Here is a 19,175-nt window from a genome sequence, read left to right as displayed (position 1 = left end):
TGAATCTCTCCTCACTCTCCGTTCTCTGTCAGTATTCTCACTCCATTTGGTGCTTGGCCGAGTTCTTTATCTCTTCATTTGATGTTTTAGGGTTTCAGGATTGTCGTATTCTCTGTTCCGCTTAGTTTTTCGGATCTTTGCTGTAGAGGGACGACGTGGTGCTTCTGCCTAGAGCGCCATTTTGCTGGAACTCCTCTAAAGAACAGATTTTCAGTGGAGATGAAACAGCCTTATACTGGAAGAAGATGCCATCCAAGACTTTCATAGCTAGGGAGAAGTCAACGCCTGGCTTCAAAGCTTTAAAAGACAGGCTGAGTTGTTTGTTAGGGGCTAATGCAGCTAGTGACTTTAAGTTGAAATCAATGTTCATGTACCATTCTGAAAATCCTAGAGCCCTTAAGAATTATGCTAAATCTACTCTGCCTGTGCTCTATAAACGGAATAATAAAGCCTGGATGATAGCACATCTGTTTATAACATGGTTTACTGAATATTTTAAGCCCACTGTTGAGACCTACTGCTCAGAAAAAAAGACTCCTTTCAAAATATTAACTGCTAACTGACAATGCACCTAGTCACCCAAGAGCTCCAATGAAGATGTACAAAGAAATTGGTGTTGTTTTCATGCCTGCAGTCCTTGGATCAAGAAATAATTTTGACTTCAAAGTTTTATTATTTAAGAAATACATTTTGTAAGCTATAGCTGCCATAGATAGTGATTCCTCTGATGGATCTGGGCAAAGTAAATTGAAAACCTTCTGGAAAAGATTCACCATTCTAGAGGCCACTAAGAACATTCGTGATTCATGGGAGGAAGTCAAAATATCAACATTGACAGCAGTTTGGAAGAAGTTTATTCCAACCTTCATGAATGACTTTGAGGGGTTCAAGACTTCAGTGGAGGAAGTAATTGCAGATGTGGTGGAAACAGCAAGATAATTAGAAGTGGAGCCTGAAGATGTGACTGAATTGCTGCAGTCTCATGATAAAACTGTAAGGGATGAGGAGTGGCTTCTTGTGGATGAGTAAAGAAAGTGGTTTCTTGAGATGGAATCTACTCCTGGTAAAGATGCTGTGAACATTGTTGAAATGACAAGTAAGGATTTAGAATATTACATAACGTCATGGATTGAAATGTGTCCCCCAAACATAAGTGTATCAGTTTGCTAGGCCATGATTCCCAGTACTGTGTGGTTGTCTACTGTTTTGTCATCTGATATGATTTTCCTGTGTGTTGTAAATTCTACGTCTATGATGTTAATGAGGTGGGATAGGTGGAAGTTATGTTAATGAGGCAGGACTCAATCTACAAGATTAGATTGTGTCTTGAGCCAATCTCTTTTGAGATATAAAAGAAGACAAGTGAGCGGAGAGACAAGAAGACCTCATACCACCAAGAAAGCAGTGCCAGGAGCAGAGAGGGTCCTTTGGACGTGGGGTTCCTGTGTGAAGAAGCTCCTAGTCCAGGGGAAGATTGATGACAAGGACCTTCCCCCAGAGCCGACAGAGAAAGCCTTCCTGTGGAGCTGATGCCCTGAATTTGGACTTCTAGCCTACTAGACTGTGAGAGAAAAAACTTCTGTTTGTTAAAGCCATCCACTTCTGGTATTTCTGTTATAGCAGCACTAGATGACTAAGACACATAAATTTAGTTGATAAAGCAGTGGCAGGGTTTGAGAGAATTGACTCTAATTTTGAAAGAAGTTCTACTGTGGATAAATTGCTGTCAAACAGCATTGCATGCTACAGAGAAATCTTTCATGAAAGGAATAATCAATCAATGCAGCAAACTTCATTATTGTCTTATCTTAAGAAATTGCTGCAGCCACCCCAGCCTTCAGCAACCACCACCCTGATCAGTCTGCAGACATCCACATTGAGGCAAGACCCTCCACCAGCAAAAGGATTACAACTCGCTCAAGGCTCAGATGATGGTTAGCATTTTTAGCAATAAAGGATTTTTTAATTAAGGTATGTACATTGTTTTTTAGACATAATGCTATTGCATGCTTAATAGACTACAGTATAGTGTAAACATAACCTTTATATGTACTGGGAAACCAAAAAATTTGTGTGACTCCCTTTATTGCGGTGGTCTGGAACCCAACCCACAATATCTCCGAGGTATGCCTGTATTGGGTTTAAACCACAGTTTTGAAAATCTGCTAGCTTTGTAATCTATAACAAGTTATTTACCTTCATGAGCCTCAATTTCTCCCTCTTAAAATGAAAATAGTAATTTTCACTTCAGAGAGTTGTGAGATTTAGCTAAGATTGTGTATTCTTTGTAAATGGAGTAGTAGATGGTATATTCTTTGTAAGTTATTTGCATTGTATATTCTTTATAAGAGATTTTGGTGCTGGCTGGTTGGGAGGAAGAGCAGGAAGAAGGCTTCCCTGCAAAATTAGTTCATTTGCCAGCCATTTTCTTCTAAAAATGGTGAACAGTAGGACACGGCCTTTGAAAAAGCCCATTCAGAGCCAAGATGGTGCTCCCAGTCTCAGGAGTGTAGCCCAGCCTGACAGTGGAGTGAGCCTTTAATAGGGTAACTGATAGCTCATACACAATTCAGCAACTCAATTAACTCCTCTCCCATTATGAAGGATAGAGTTTTTCCCCAGGATAGGGATTTGTGCTGACTCAAGAAGCCTTCCCGCTGCTGAGGTGTCCTGCATGGTTAGGAGCTAGCTCCCAGGCCACCCTCCTCCATGAGGAGCCAGTGGAACAAGGCGTGAACTGGGAGTCCAGCTCAGTCCTCAACACTGGCAGGTCCCCTCCCCTCAGGAGATGAAGGACTGAGACCCATTCTCATTTAAAAAGTCAAATTAAGTTTTCCCACACCTTTTGTGGGAACATCCTGGGCCCTACATGGCCTAGGACATTCAGCCCAATGCTGCAAGTCTGTGAATTGCTCATGTGCCAGCTTTACCTTTTAAAAAGAGTTTTCACTAGACTTACTTTTTGTTCTGATTCTCCCTTCACTTTCCAGAAAACCAATTCAACACATCCTTCGATATCTCATGTCCCTGCATGCTGATGGCCTTTTCCTTCAGGGTCCTGAGCTCCAGACTTTCCAGCCCTTTCAGACTGATGTGATTGTCCAGAAAATTGCTCAGCCATAATAACCTCCCTCAAGTAAAATTACACTGTCCACTGTCTGTTGCTATAGCCATTTCCCTCCGTGTCCTACCTGTTTCTCATTAGCTGTAGTTATTATGTGACTCACCGATGTCCCATTAACAATGTCATGGTACAGCCACCCACATTCTATTAACTCCATCTATTATGCCACCTACATCAAAGCCCATTGCCGTCCAGGCAACTCCTACTCACAGCAACCCTATAGGACATAGTAGAACTGCCCCATAGGGTTTCCAAGGCTGTAATCTTTACAGAAGCAGACTGCCATATCTTCCTCCCACAAGCGGCTGGTGGGTTAGAACCGCTGACCTTCAGTTAGCAGCTGAGCACTCAACCACTGCACCGGCAGGGCTCCTTATCACCTGCAGTGGTCCTCTTACTTGAATCTTTTATGCTGTATGCCCTACTTACATGTATTTAGCTATATTTGTCCAAGGATCTGTTGTCTGACATGCTAGCATCCTGTTGGCTTTTCAACATTATCTAGCACCCGCTTCGCGAGCACTTGCTGGGTGCCTGGCCCTGTCCTAGGTGCTGACATCACCCTCTTGATGGCTGCCCGTAAGGCACAAGGTCTCGGACTGTGGCCATGGCGAACCAGGCCCTGATGTGGCCCGGGGAGGGTGGGGGCGGGATGGAGCGTGGGCAGAGGATTGTGCTGCCTTCTCTTCATCGGGGCTTAGATGAGGGCAGGACCGTACAGCTGAAAAGATGATGTGATGTGCTGGCGTCTGGGCAACATTCTGAGTGCTGTGACAATGCTGATTCATTCAGGCCTGTCAGTCATTAACAGAAAAGATGGTGTCAGAAAGGTTCCTGTCCTTCCAAGTGAATGCTGACCACCTGTTTAGATCTTGTTAGGCCAAGGTAACATAAGCCCACCAGGGAAATACATGTGTCATTGACCCTGGGGGACCAGCATGAATGCAGAGTGTGTGTGTGGGGGGGCTGCATGTGTCATTGACCCTGGGGGCCCAGCATGAATGCAGTGTTTGTGGGGGTGGGGATGGGGGGCTGTATGTGTCATTGACCCTGGGGCCCAGCATGAATGCAGAGTGTGCAGGGGGCGTGGGCTTGCAGGCCTCCTTAGGAAGGAGCTTTTCCTTTGATCAGCACCACAGTGCCCCACACTTGATGAGCCCTGTTAATGGAGCAGGCGTGCGAGTGTGTGCGTGCGTGTGTGTATATGTGTGAGTATGCAAGTGTGTGATTGTGTGCATGTGAGTGCATTGTGTACGTGTGTGAGTGTGAATGCAGGTGTGAGTGTACATGTGTGTGTATGTGTGTGTGTGCATGTGTGTGAGTGTGTGTGTGTGTGGTTAGGGTCAAGGGGTTACTGGAGCTGACTGGACACTTGGGATGTGGAAGCCAGATGAGAAGGGAGGGAATGAAAGGAGAAGGCAGTGGGGAGAGAGGCCTGGAGGGTGAGGTTAGCATGGAAGGACAGATATCTTTATCTTTTTGTTTTGGACAGCAACCTTTTAGAAGCCATCCTTTTTGTTAATGACTGACATCATAGCAGAATGTTGGCAGGATGAAGCACATCCCATCATCTTTTCAGCGTTATGATCCTGCCCTCATCTGAGCCCCAGACAAGAGGGGGCAGCACCATCCCCTGGCCAAGCCCCACCCCCGCCCCGCCCACACCCACGCCCTGCCCGTGCCCCACTCCCACCCTCCCGGGGCCGCATGAGGGCCTGGTTCGCAGTGGCCACAGTCCGAGACCTTGTGCCTTACGGGCAGCCATCAAGAGGGTGATGTCAGCACCTAGGCCAGGGCCAGGCACCAGCGAGTGCTCATGAAATGCGTGTTGTATAACGTTGAAAGGTGACTTGTGGAACTGTCTTTTCCTTGTCATCATACTTCTGAGGTCAGGAACAGATAAGTATTCTGGGCCACAATCCCGTACACAGCAGGGCTATTGTCTATAGGAACACTCATGTTAAAAAGACCAGTGAGCTGTGTATACATAATACAGGTCTCAAGGGAGCCTGTATTAATCCTTTGCATTTCGGTAACACTTGTTTTTAGAAAACCCTACCAAATCTTATTTTATTTCACATCTTTTTTTAAACTCCCATTGCGTAGATGGGGAAACTGAGACCCCGGGAGGATGAATTAGACATGCTCGCATTGCAGAGTCAGGATTACAGGCTGGGCCTCCTGCCTCCTGTCTGTCTGCCTTTCTGAATGGCATATGGTAAAGGTTGGAAGAATTTTCAGGGCATCACTGTGGGAGTATTCCTCCTTACAGTTCTGTGTGGGCAGAGGCGTTGCACACAGATGCCTCTTGACAGCCACAGGTACCAATTACAGCTTTGTGTAAATGAAACACCCCCATCCTCCCATCTCCCCAGCCAACCTTGGGGCTCCTTGTTTACCAAACACCCACTGATGCTGTACCCCAAACACAGCTGAAATCCAGGCATGCATCTGTGCCTGATACCCCCTTGCCTCCCCCTGCTCCCCGAGCCCACTGAGGAGCAGGCGTTGACGGGAGGTTCCCTGGCATCTGTGTCTGAGGACACGAGGCCTCAAGGCCAGATGGGTGCACCCCAAACCCCAGGAAAGTACCTGGCTATAGTAGGCTGAATAGTTTCCCCCCAAATCCTTCACTGTAACCTCAGAGTATGACCTTATTTGGAAGTAGCATCTTTTTATTTATTATGTTTTTTTTTTAATTGTAGTTTAAGTGCAAGTTTACAATTCAAGTTAGTCTCTCATGGAAGCAGCATCTTTTTAGATGTAACTAGTTAAGGATCTTGAGAAGAAATTCTCCTGGATTTAGGATGGGCCCTGAATCCAATGAGTGTCCTTTTCTAAGAGACAGAAAAGAACACGCAGAGGCTGTGGGAAGTGATGCAGCCACAAGCCAGGGAATGCCTGGGGCCACCAGAAGGTAGAAGAGGCAAGGAAGGATCCCCCACCTAGAGCCCTCAGGGAGAGCGTGACTCTGCCGCTACCTTGATTTTGGACTTCCAGCCTCCAGAACTGTGAGAGAATAGATTACTCTTGTTCTAAGCCCCTCAGCTTATGGTACTTTGTTACGGCAGCCACAGGAATCTGATAGATTGGGTGCCTAGCAGACCAGAGCTGTACCCTCTGCTCGCCTCCCTTCTCTTGCCTGTAGGACCTGGAGAATTCTCATGCAAGTCAGTCTAAAGTGCAGGTTGAAAACAGGAGTTAAGAACAAGACCAAGGGCTTGACTTCCCTGTTGTCATGCTGATCGTAGCAGAGAAAATTTGCATGCTCTCTTACCACCATTATTGCTACCCTTCTTAGTGCCTACCATGTGCCAGGCACTGTGTCTTAACATCATTGCACCCAGCCCTTATAAAAACACTATGGAGTACGTTTATCCCTTGTTTTACTTCTGAGGTTCGTTAACTTGCTTATGGTAAGCGGTAGAGCTAGGATTTGAAGTCAGGTCTCTCCCACTTCAGAGCCTGCACACATAACCATTATGCTGTTCTGACATACCTATGTCATATTAAAATATCAGCAGCTAATTATTGATAGTGAGCCCTGGTGGTGCAGCGGTTAAAGCACTCGTCTGCTAACCCAAAGGTCGGTGGTTTGAACCTACCAGCTGCTCTGCGGGAGAAAGATATGGTAGTCTGCTTCCATAAAGAGTTACAGCCTTGAAAACTTCTACTCTGTCCTATAGGGTCTCTATGAGTTGAAATCAACTCAATGGCAGTGGGTAATTATTGATAAAGCAATAAGAGAGCCTGTCACAGTTATGCTAACTTTCAGCGGCTCCCCATTGCCTCTTCCCCACCCCTACCCTTACCTCTACCCCACCTGTCCCCTCCTGTGTGACAGCCACATCATATGGTCCCCCGTCCTTGGATGGCCTGCTAGGTTCACATTGCAACTGGTCTCTCTGGGAGCTTGTCCCTGTCCATTTACATCTGACAAACTATTGTTCATTCCACATAGTCCAGTTTAAATGTGCTCTGTACACACCATTATCTAGCACTTACTACATGGATCATAAATCCAGAGATGTGTGTGTGTCTTTCCCTAGATGGAGTGGGAGTACGTTTGACACAGGATGAGGTCTTTCTCTTTTAGCATCTGGTATCTTCCAAAACACCTCTGGCTCTCCAAAGCTCCCAAGAAATATCTGAATGAGTGAAACATGTAGAAGACATGGAGATCATTAAGTAACAAATTCTCAGCAGGAAGGTCTGTGTCTTAGGCTGGGTTCTCTAGAGAAGTAAACCAGTGAAGCTGGAGGTCAGATGCTGACAAGGCAAATGCCGAACCCAGAGCAGAGCAAAAGCATGCGAGTTTTGCCAGAAAGTCCACATATATTGGATGCAGGCCACAACCCCAAGGAAACTCCCTTTCAACTGATTGGCTACTCACAGCAGATCCCTTCACTGAAGTGATCACATTATGTCAGATCTCATCATGAAAGTGATTACATCATTATATGACTGCAAACTACATCACAACTGCCAAACCACTGAGAATCATGGCCCAGCCAAGTTGACACTCAACCTTAACCATCACAGTCCTCCTGTTATCAACTTGGCACCTGTACATATCTCCTTAAACCATACGTAATCTTTGAATAAAGACAATTATAAAGTCATACTTGCTCCTAACATGATACGACTAACACGCTTACAACCAAAAACGCACTATCCCTGTTCACATCTACTTTAGAAGTGAAGAAAACAAAAATATTTGATGCACATGTACAAGGAGGAAATTCTCATAACAATTATAGTCCTCATTTCTGCAGCTGGTCACGTGGTCGTAATTGCTATTCAGAACTAACTTCTTCCACCACCCATTCCATATTCCCTTTGCCCTCAGCAAGCACCTCAGCTGGTCTTGGTTGTTTGCCTGGTGTGGTGAACCAAACCTTCATTCCTACAGGGTCTGGGCCATAAGTAGTCATGTTGGAATTAGGTTGCTGTAGTTTTCCATTGACTTTAATCACAGGGTATGGTAGTACTAAGAGATACCCTAAGGGATCCCCTGCATTCCAGACATATTCTTCTTTACCTCCATTATGTAATATCAATCCGATTTCTTCTTGGTAATCAGGATCAGTCACACCAGCCAGTATGGTAACTCCCTTCTTTGCCTGTTGACGCAGAGGCATAAGGAACCCAAAGTGGCCAAGTTGCATTCTTAGCTTCCAGTTCAGTGGAATCAGTGATGCGTCTCCAGGTGGGAACGTTCCTCCTTTTGGAACTAAGACCTCTAGACCTGCAGAGCCTAGGGTCTCGAAGACAGGAAGCAAAATTTTGCCAGTGGGTCACTAGGGGTAATAGTGAATGGTGCTACTCCCATTTCCACCTCTTGATTCCTGGACCCATGAATCCTGGCTATGGGAGAAACAGCACCATATATTAGATGCTGGTTTAGAGCATATACAGCCTCCTAGAGAACATTTCCCCAACCCTGCAAGGTATTGCCACCTAGCTGGCACCATAATTGTGTCTTTAGAAGGCCATTACATCGTCCTATTAAGCCAGCTGCTTCAGGATGATGGGGAACATGGTAAGACCAGTGAATTCCATGAGCATGGGCCCATCGCTGCACTTCATTTACTGTAAAGTGAGTCCCTTGGTCCAAAGTGATGCTGTGTGGGATACCATGATGGTGGGTAAGGCATTCTATAAGTCCACAAATGGTAGTTTTGGCAGAAGCATTGCATGTAGGGAAGGCATATCCATATCCAGAGTGTCTATTCCAGTAAGAACAAAACGCTACCCTTTCCCTGATGGAAGCAGTCCAGTGTAATCAACCTGCCACCAGGTTGCTGGCTGATCACCTTGAGGAATGGTGCCATATCGGGAACTCAGTGTTGGTCTCTGCTGCTAGCAGGTTGGGCACTCAGCAGTGGCTGTAGCTACTTGGTGAGTGGAAGTCCATGTTGCTGAGCCCGTGCATAACCTCACCCTTTGGTGAGCATTCACATGAGACACAAATATCTTCACTTCTTTAGCCCATTCAGAGAAGCCTATCCACATACCTCTTCCCCATACCTCCTTGTCTCCAATTTTCCAATCATATTCCCTCCAAGTCCCTGACCATCCATCCAAACCATTGGCCACAGCCCATGAGTCAGTATACCATTGCACATCTGGCCATTTCTCCTTCCAAGCAAAGTAAACAACCAGGTGCACTGCTCAAAGTTCAAAGTTCAATGTTCAACCAGGTGCACTGCTCAAAAGGATTTCCCTTCACCACTTTCCTTCAGGGAGGTCCCAGAAAGGGGCTGTAGTGCTGCCACTACCCACTTTCTAGTGGTGCCTGCATATTGTGCACAACCATCAGTGACCCAGACACGAGTTTTCTCTTCCTCAGTAAACTTATCATAAGGAACTCCCCATGAGGCAATATGTGCAGACTGGGAGATGGAAGGTAATGTGACAAGAATGGAGACTGTGGGCATTTGGGCCCTTCCTCATGCAACTTACTTGTGCCTTCAGGTCCTGCTCGTTCCTGATCTCGTACACACCACTTTCATTTAATGATGGAGTGCTGCTGTGCACATCCAACTTTATGGCTCTGTTGGTCAGATAACACCCAGTTCATGATGGGCAGCTTAGGCTGCATGGTGGCTTGGTGGCTGATGGTTAAGCATTCAGTCTCTACTAAGGCCTAGTAACACTGTTTCTCAAAAGTAGAGTAGTTATCTGCAGAGGATGGCAGAGCTTCGCTCCAAAAGACTACAGGTCTGAGCTGTGATTCCCCAGTCTGGAGTCTTAAAGACTCCAAACAACATCTCTGTCTGCCACTGACCCTTCAAACACTGTTGGATCAGCCAGATCATATGGCCCAAGTGGCACAGTCGCTTGCACGGCAGCCTGAACCTGTTGCAGAGCCTTCTCTTGTTCTGGGCCCCATTCAAAACTAGCAGCTTTTCAAGTTACTTGTAAATAGGCTGGAGTAACACCCCTGAAAGGAAGCATCATGCAGCCTTTTTAGTTGTGAGAAGGGCCAAATGTGATAACTTACCCTTCATTTTAGAAGGAATATCTCAACATGCCCCACACCACTGGACTCCTTGAAATTTCACTGAAGTGGAAGGCGCCTGAATTTTTGTTGGATTAATTTCCCACCTTCTAGCATGCAAATATTTTACCATTAAGTCCAGAGTCATTGACACTTCTTCCTTACTAGGTCCAATCAGCATTATGTCATCAATGTAATGGACCTGTGTGATGCCGTGTGGAAAGGAAACATGATCAAATTCCCTGCAGACTAAATTATGACATAGGGCTAGAGAGTTGATATACCTGTGAGGTAGGACATTGAAGGTGTATTGCTGGCCTTACCAGCTGAAGGCAAACTGCTTCTGGTGGTCCTTCAAAACAGGTATGGAGAAAAAGGCATTCGCCAGATCAATAGCTGCGTATCAGGTACCAGAAGATGTATTAATTTGCTTAAGCAATGAAACTACGTCTGGAGTCACCACCTGGTTAAATTTACGATAATTCACTGTCATTCTCCAAGAACCATCTGTTTTTTGCACAAGCCAAATAGACAAGTTGAATGAGGATGTGGTGGGAACCACCACCCCTGCATCCTTCAAGATCTTGATGGTGGCAGTAATCTCTTTAATCACTCCAGGTATGCGGTATTGCTTTTGGTTTACTATTTTCCTAGGTAGGGACAATTCTTATGGCTTCCACTTGGCTTTTCCTACCATAATAGCCCTTACTCCACTTGTTAGGGATCCAATGTGGGAGTTCTGCCAGTTGCTGAGCATATCTATTCCAAGTATGCATTCTGGAACTGGGGAAATCACTACAGGATGGGTTCAGGGACCCACTGGACCTACTGTGAGATGAACATAAGCTAAGACTCCACTACTAACCTGACCTCCATATGCTCCCACTCTGGTGGGACACAGTGATGTTTTGGGTCTTCTGGAATTAGTGTCAGTTCAGAGCCAGTATCCAGTAATCCCTGAAAAGTCTAATTATTTCCTTTTCCCCAATGAACAGTCACTCTTGTAAAAGGCCGTAGATCCCTTTTGGGAAGGCTGGGAGAAAGATTAACAGTATAAATTTTTGACAGTGTAGTGGGGTCATTCCTTAAGGGAATCTGGCCTCCATTCATGGGGTTGTGGGTCTTTAAACTTGCTCAAATCTGGGAATTGTTTGATGGGCCGTGTTTCTCTATTCTGGCAATTCAAGTTAGACTGTTGTTCACTTGACATAGAATTCTTCCACTTGTACAGATAAAGTAAATATTTAGTAGATTTATGATCTGTTTCATTCCTAGGGACACCATGACTAAGTAGGCAACGCCATAGGTCCATATGAGTCAGACAATTTTGATTACTTCTTTGATTCCGCTGTCCATTACAGTAACAATACCCACCTTCTCTTTGTCGATTGAGAGCCACCACTCGGCCCCTACCACCTCGAGTTCCAGTCAGCCTCATTGTAGTTAGGTGTCTTAATTCAGTTAGGGCAGTTCCCACTGTCAAATCTGACTTACACAAAATAGCAATCATAGCAGTCTTCAAGAATGCTGGGGCTCCCTTCATAAATTTGTTCCTCACTGTTATGGTAAAAAATGTGTCCTCTGGGCACTCCATGTGTGGTTCTGTGGTCTAACCTGATAAATCTGCTCTAACATGCCAATTTCCCTAAGCCTTTGGATACTTTCTTCTACAGCATACCAACGCAGATCTGGTACTTCAACTTTATTTAGTGTAGACCACCACATAATCCATGCTTCAGCAACCCAACCAAATAAACTATTAGATCCTTTCCTAACTTCTTGAGTTCAAACACTGAATGAAGAATTTGTGCTTAGTGGGCCCATATCAATAAACTCAGACTGATCCATCTGTATTTTCCTTGCACCGTTATCCCACACCCTTAATAGCCATTCCCACACCTATTTCCCAGATTTCTGTTTGTACATATTAGAATAGTCAAGCAGTTCTTTTGGAGTATAGCATACCTCCTCCTGGGTTACATTTTGTACTTCAGCTTTTGGGGCTCGCTGGAGCTTAAGCCTAGTTATAGGTCTAGAAGCCAAAGTGGTGGTGTATATGTGTTTTGAGAACATTCAGCATTGTCCTGTAAGGCATCCATCTTAGGCAGTGCCCCAGGCAATGATTCAGACAAGGCTCTTCAAACACAGCTGGGTTAATCTCATCAAATGGGTATGGAGAGGCTAATGGTTTTACTGGGGAGGGTGGCTTAGCAGGCAAAGATGGAGTAATCTCTTCAGATGGGAGTGAGAGGGCTGGTTCTATTGGCAGGAATGATTCAGTGGAATTTAGGGAGTCAATGTCCACATCTTCCTGATTATCTGCACATATGTCCCCATCCCAAGTTTCAGGATCCCATTTCTTCCCAGTCAGTGCCCTCACTTCAGACACCACTTGAGGTTGGGAATTCAGTTGGCATTGTAATTCAGCCACTCTTATGGTAAGACCCTAGGCTTGGTTTTTGGTAATATCAGCTCTGTTACTATAAGAAATAAAGCTTTCTGTCAAGGTACATGTGGAAACTTTGAGGTCATTTATGTGGTGTTTGAACTATGACCCAGAAGACCTGAGCTCATCTCTTTCTTTCACCACTTTGTGTAGTGAAAGTAGGATCAACCAACCAGCTTCCTCATACTTCTCATTATAACAAAATTACAGAAAGGTATCAAACATGTGATCACCCAGACCCTCACCTCTCACCAATACCTGATCTATTGGTGGTGTTATTTTACATATTTCTGTTGCTACCTCACACCATGGATTAATAGTGCCTTCTTTACTACAGGAAGCAGAGTCATCAACATCTTTAAGACTGACCAGACTTGAGAACCAATTTAGAAAACTCATCCTTACAATTTTGTTTCTCTAGAACTACTCTCCAGTACCAAATGTCTTAGGCTGGATTCTCTAGAGAAGCAAAACCAGTGAAGTGTGTACGTGTGTGTATATATATGTGTGTATATATATGTGTATGTATATATACCAAAAATAACCAAACCCATTGCTGTCAAGTCAATTCCTACTCATAGCGACCCTATGGGACAGAGTAGATCTGCCCCATAGGGTTTCCAAGGAGCAGTTGGTGGATTTGAACTGCCAACCTTTTGGTTAGCAGCTGAGCTCTTAACCACTATGCCAGCAGGACTCCATATATATATAAATCTCTCTCCATATATATCGAGAGAGATTTATCTCAAGAACATGGCTCACATGATTGTAGAGGCTGACAAGTCCCAAGTCCATGGTTCAGGCATCAGGCTAGAGGCTTCTCCTGAGTCACGTAGCTGCGAGGGCTGACAAACCCAAGATCCACAGGTCAGACGGCAGGCTGCTGCCTCATGGCTGCAAAGGCTGACGAATCCAAGATCGGCAGGTAAGATAGCAGGCTGTGGCCCAAGTCCCAGGAACTGGAGATCAGATGCTGACAAGCTGAACGTGGTATGCAGAGCAGAGCAAAAACCAACAAGCTTTGCCAGGAAGTCCTCATATATTGGATGCAGGCCACACCCCCAAGGAAACTCCGTTTCAACTGATTGGCTACTCACAGCAGATCCCATCATAGAGGTGATCACATTATATCAAATCTCATGAAGGAAGAGACCACATAATTATATGACTGCCAAACTACGTCATGACTGCCAAACCACTGAGAATCATGGCCCAGCCAAGTCGACACACAAGCTTAATGACTATAGCCTGTGAATTAAATTTAAAAAAAAAAAAGAGTCAGATACTCTAAATACTTATAGGAGGAACCACTGGAAACTTTGAGTTTTGAAAGCAAATATTTAATTTAGGCTCCCTCTTCTGTGAGCTTACAAATGGCACTCAATTCAATATAATGGTCAATCAGTGTTTTGATATTTACTATGGGACTCATGGACTTTTAAAAATTATTATTAGCTGCTTTAGTCTTCTAAATATGTATTTTTTAAAAAGTCCCTTATTTCTCAGCATGATTTGCGTTTGTGGTAGTACATTCTTCATTTTGTGTTGAACCCAATGGGAATGTAGGATTCAACTTGCTGGAGTTCCCATCAGAGCAGACTTTCCAGGAGGAATGTGCCTTGTTGTGTAAACCGAGGCTTGGGTTGATTTTCATGTTGCCTACTCCAAAGGGGAACAGTGTGCACCTATAGGATTTCCTGTTCCAGGCATTTCTAATCGCTCTTCTATCTCCTTTTCTCCCTTATAGGCTGGCCGTGGGTGACCCTCTCTGTCCTGGGATTCCTGTACTGCTACTCGCACGTGGGCATTGCCTGGGCCCAGACATACGCTGTGGAATAATTCTACCGAGCCCTAGGCCAGCCCTTGCTGCCAACCTCCAAGACAAATGGTGCTTCAACCTGACCTCACACCTCAAGACAATTTCCAAGAGACCAGTGTAGTTGGAGTTTGATCCATGGTAGTTTGATCTACTCATCTTTTGTTCAAGTTACATCACTCCAAGACTGGAAGCTTGAGCTCTCACTGAAAATTTACAACCAGAAAATCTAGCTATGAGGGCTTAGAGATAATCTATCCCAGCCCCATCATTTTCATGTTGTGTAAGCTGAGATTTAGAGCAATAGCGTATCTTGCCCAAGTATACATAGTGACATCTTGGTCTTGAACCCAGTCTCATGGGCCCTTTGGGTTGTTCTTCCTTTATCAAGAATTAAATATGGCATTTCTTGATCAAAGCATGGAAATCCTGGGATTATTAATAGGCTTTCCTCCACTGGGCAGTATTTCTGAAACCTTTTGGTGATTTTTAAGCAATTCCTTCCCCATGTCCTGTGTTGCAGTCTCTAGAACCCATAGTAGGATTTGACGCTTCCTACTTCAGCTCCACAGCAGAGAGGTGACAAAGCCAGGGCTGTGTTTCTAATTACCCATTGAGAGAAGATGGACGCTCTCCTGTGGCATTCCAAGGAGTCAGTAACCAAGGAGTCCTGTTATTTGAACTTTACCAAGGTATGCTAGACCTGGCCGTATAATTCCTGAGACTTGCCGAGAAGTATAAGTATGGTAATTCTTCTACCTAACAGTTAATTGTTTCACAATAAAGAAGCAGAATTAAAAAAAAAAAAACGGAATCGTTTATCTACACATTGGTGCTATCAGGCAATTTACAAAAGGCACAGATGGTTTTTTGTGGTTTTCTCTACTCTCTCCCAACAATCATCTTCCTATACACTCAGTGGTTTATATTGTTTTGTTTTGTTTCAAATAAAATGGAGCCTCTTCTACCACATAGATAATTCACATATTTTATAGAATTGTTTTGAACATTTTTTGAGGAAAATATTTAAAATCTAAACAAATTTGTATCAACTCTTGATTTTTCACTCCTCTAGAAAGCTGCTGGACAGGCCACCAATGGCCCCAAGTGGTAGATAATTCAGAATACTTCTGTTTGGCTTTGGGGTCTTGAGGAGTGAAGGGACTTTAAAAATTTGGATTCATAGTGTATCCAATTATAAGGGAATTTATAACATCTCAAGCACATAGATTAAATTATCAGAGTGAAAAGCTGACTTGGACATGGTCTGTGCCACACAGTCTTACATTTGTTACATGATATTGTGCCCTGGCTATCAACAAAACAAGATTTAAACTCCAAGAGTGCAGGACCAGTTCTTTTGAGAGGGGACCAGATGTTGACGACCTAGATGGGCACACAACATGTTTGCTGAATCGAAGGACAGAGAGGGGCAGGTAGACCTGCACAGCATCAGCCTCAGAAGCTGGATTGGTAAAGGAAAGGGAGATCCAGAGCAGGTGATTCCAGGGTGCTGGGAACTCTTTGAGGGAAGAGTAAGCACTGAAATGAACGTAGTAAAACTTCACGGGCTAATACTAATTCAGGACTTGTGTTCAGTCAGAGAGAGTTTGGCTGAAGTTAACCTGAAGAGAAGGACTTGCTAAGGAAAAAAGGAGCAGAAGATGATTGTGTGAAGTGTCTAATGTACGTATGTATATAAATAATGCAAAAGTTTTTGAACTCCTCCAGAGACACCATTTATATAAGACAGATAGGCTTATTCATTCACGGAACTACATCGGAAGAGTCAGTGGATATATTGGAAAGTAATAATCCTGAATTTCTTTTAGACTGTCATACAATTCAGAGTGGTTCTCAGGAGTTAGAAAGCGATTAGTGAGTTTTGCTATATATTTGAGACTTGATTAACTAACATGTGGGTTATCCAAGACCCTTGTTTTCGTGCTTTAACCTCTCATTTCTCCCCAACTATAATATGAAAAGGACAGTACTTCTCTCTTCATGCATATGAACTAAAATCTCAGAGTTATTTTAAATGAAAGACCCTGAGGTGCCTGGGCAGATAACGGTTCCAGCTGAGGAACATCTGACAGACACATCACTTTCCACAGCCATCAGTCTCAAGCCCTAGGTAGTTTCAAGTGCCATGCTGGGAAAGGACTCGACAAGTCCCAGGGAGCCTCTGACCCCAACCCAGCTCTGTGAGCAAGTTGAAGAGCTCCGAGCACAATCACCAAGACCATCCCCAGGGAGGGTAGATAGACATCGGGAGGACATCTAAGCCTAAGTCGTTTTGACTAATTCTTGAGGACCACACAAGAATACTTACAAGTGTTTTATTATTTCTTATGATTACTTTCTTTGAAGTGACAGCAGAAAATCTTTTGTTCTATTAAGGACTACAGACTTAGAGAGAAAATATATCAATTATGCTTATAATTGTATACTGATCTATATATTGGGAGAATAGTGATTGAGTCTGGGGGAGGGGAGTTTCCCTTTAGAGAGATTGAGACTGCTCACTTTGCTTATTTTAAATAATAATATAAATGTTCCATAAATATAATACCAAAACCAAAGCAAACCCATTGCCATCAAGTTAATTCCAACTCATAGCGACTCTATAGGACAGAGTAGAACTGCCCGATAGGGTTTCCAAGGAGGGGCTGGCGGATTCAAACTGCCGACTGTTTGGTTAGCAGCTGAACACTTAACCACTGGCGCCACTTAAGTTAGCCTAAATATAATGGGTTGGATTTTTAGTCAGTATACCAGAATGTATCCACACAGTAGGGTCCTCTTCAGTGTTGTCAACGTGAGGAGCCACATTATCTTGACAGCACTGGCCTTTCTCTGTGCCTTTTGAGAAAGCCTCTCAGGCCTTTCTTCCAAAAATATTGTTTTTATTTTAAAACGTACAAAAATCCCTCTTTTCTTTATAGTTGCAACCCATTTGGGACACAAAATGTAATATCTGTTACTTGGCTCTCTCTCACTCCTGTTGACTAGTTACAAAGATCATACTCACAAAAGAGATTTTTCACCACTTAGGCTATCTAAATGATGTCATGTTTAATGCTTTATTAGGTGACACTTTTGAAATTAGCATCAATCATTTGGAATTTTAAACAGTATCACCCTTAAATTATTGTTACTGTGCCTTCCTTTTCTGTAATGTAATTAAATAAGACGGGGTGAGGGAAGCTTCATTAAAAATACCGTGTTCATACAAGGCCCTATGAGGTCAAGCAGAGGCCTGAATTTGGCTTGTAGATCACAGATTCCTCAGCCCTGGATTAGGTTAGACTGTCTGTAAAAAGGAAAGTGCCATTTTTAAATGGGTGTGAAATCAGAATTCAAGTTGGCAGTATTTGTGGAATCTTGTCATGAGCAAGAAGCAATACCTATTAAAACAACAGCAGAACCAAAACAGTGCTCTTGTATACGACTGTCAGTCTAGGGGCAGGCAGTCCTCTACCTTAGTAGCTTCTGAGACCATCAATGAATTAAAGCATAGATCAGAACTCACATTGCTGACACTGAGTCGTTCGGTTACATTCTTCATACTATGTTTTAACTGGCAGGGAAGCAGTAATATGTTTTATACAAATTTCCATGCAAATTGTTCAAAGTTTAAAAGTTCACTTCTTAATGGGAGGTCAACTTCAGATATATGTGAAATCAATTACGTGTCATACCATGATTTTCCAGCGATGCCAGATTTTGAAGGCGTCTCTGTAGAGCTGTACAGCAGGGGCAGCTGTATTTCTGGATCCTACAACAAAGAACCTTCACACCGATTCTCTCACTATAGGCTACTTTGACACAAAATCTTGGTGTCTCTAGAATTTTAAAGTTCTACAAGGACCACAGTTATAAGTGCTGTTCACATTAGAGCTTCCCATGATGGAAAACCTGGGAACAGTTAAGGGTGACGGTTGAGCAACATGATGAACATAACTAATACCACCAACTGTACATGTGACGATTGTTGAAATGGCAAATGTTTTGTTACCTACATATTTACCACAATAAAAAACAAAACAAAAAATGAATTAGAGCTTCCCAAACTCCTGGGGTAGAAAATACTATCCTTATTCTGTCATCTTATGTCAGAATACCCAATTCAATGCTTTAAAATTGGGTAAGGAAAGGCAAAAGCAAGTTATCATATATAAAATAGTTTATTACCATAATAAATAAAATTAAACTTTTTTTTTTTTTTTTTTACAAATATCATTTGTGCTTGTTTCAAAAATGTTGAGAAGGAAATATCATCAATGGAGGGGCCAGTGTGTTCCTCTTAACATTCCCAAGGTGCAGACATACAGTGGAGGTCCTGGTAGCAGCCTCAGCTGACCATAAAAATAGTTTCAGCTCATCTGCACTTGTGTTTATTCATGTTCATTTGGACAAAGTGACAGATGCAAAGGAAAAAGAAAAACCCAATAAACGATTTGGTGGGACTCAACGGAAAGAGTGTTAATATAAGGAGAAGGCCCAGAATGACAAACTGGTCAAGAGCAGAAGTGTCCTTGCCGTTTTGGCGAAATACGGGATGTGGACAGTCTCCAACTGATGCACAAGTACAGTGTCTGAATATTAAGAGAATACATTCATTAGGGGGGTTATGTCTTTGTTAGCATAAAAGCAGTTCATATCCTGATACAAGATCTGCGAACTTCTCATTCAACAACTAATGGGTCTTTTTGATGACTTGGAAGTCACAGATTGAAAAAGAAACAATGGCTCTACAAAAAGAGTTTAATGGTGGGGCAAGGAA

At 43.6% G+C, this 19,175-nt stretch overlaps 1 protein-coding gene across 3 annotated transcripts in view; it reads left to right on the top strand.

Moving 5' to 3' along the window:
* Nucleotides 1–14,412, top strand: part of HHAT (hedgehog acyltransferase) — a 635,839-nt gene extending 621,427 nt beyond the window's left edge. For all 3 annotated transcript variants that reach the window (XM_023730279.1, XM_023730278.1, XM_012555207.2), the window contains one exon: nt 14,321–14,412. In XM_023730279.1, the coding sequence (XP_023586047.1) occupies nt 14,321–14,412 (92 nt within the window). The remainder of the gene's footprint in view (nt 1–14,320) is intronic.
* Nucleotides 14,413–19,175: the final 4,763 nt, after the last annotated feature.

Source organism: Trichechus manatus, unplaced genomic scaffold, assembly GCF_000243295.1.
Source record: "Trichechus manatus latirostris isolate Lorelei unplaced genomic scaffold, TriManLat1.0 scaffold00035, whole genome shotgun sequence".
In the NCBI taxonomy this organism is placed as follows: Eukaryota; Metazoa; Chordata; class Mammalia; order Sirenia; family Trichechidae; genus Trichechus; species Trichechus manatus.
The sequence above is the reverse complement of the archived record's forward strand: the minus strand, read 5'-3'. Positions and strand labels throughout refer to the sequence as shown.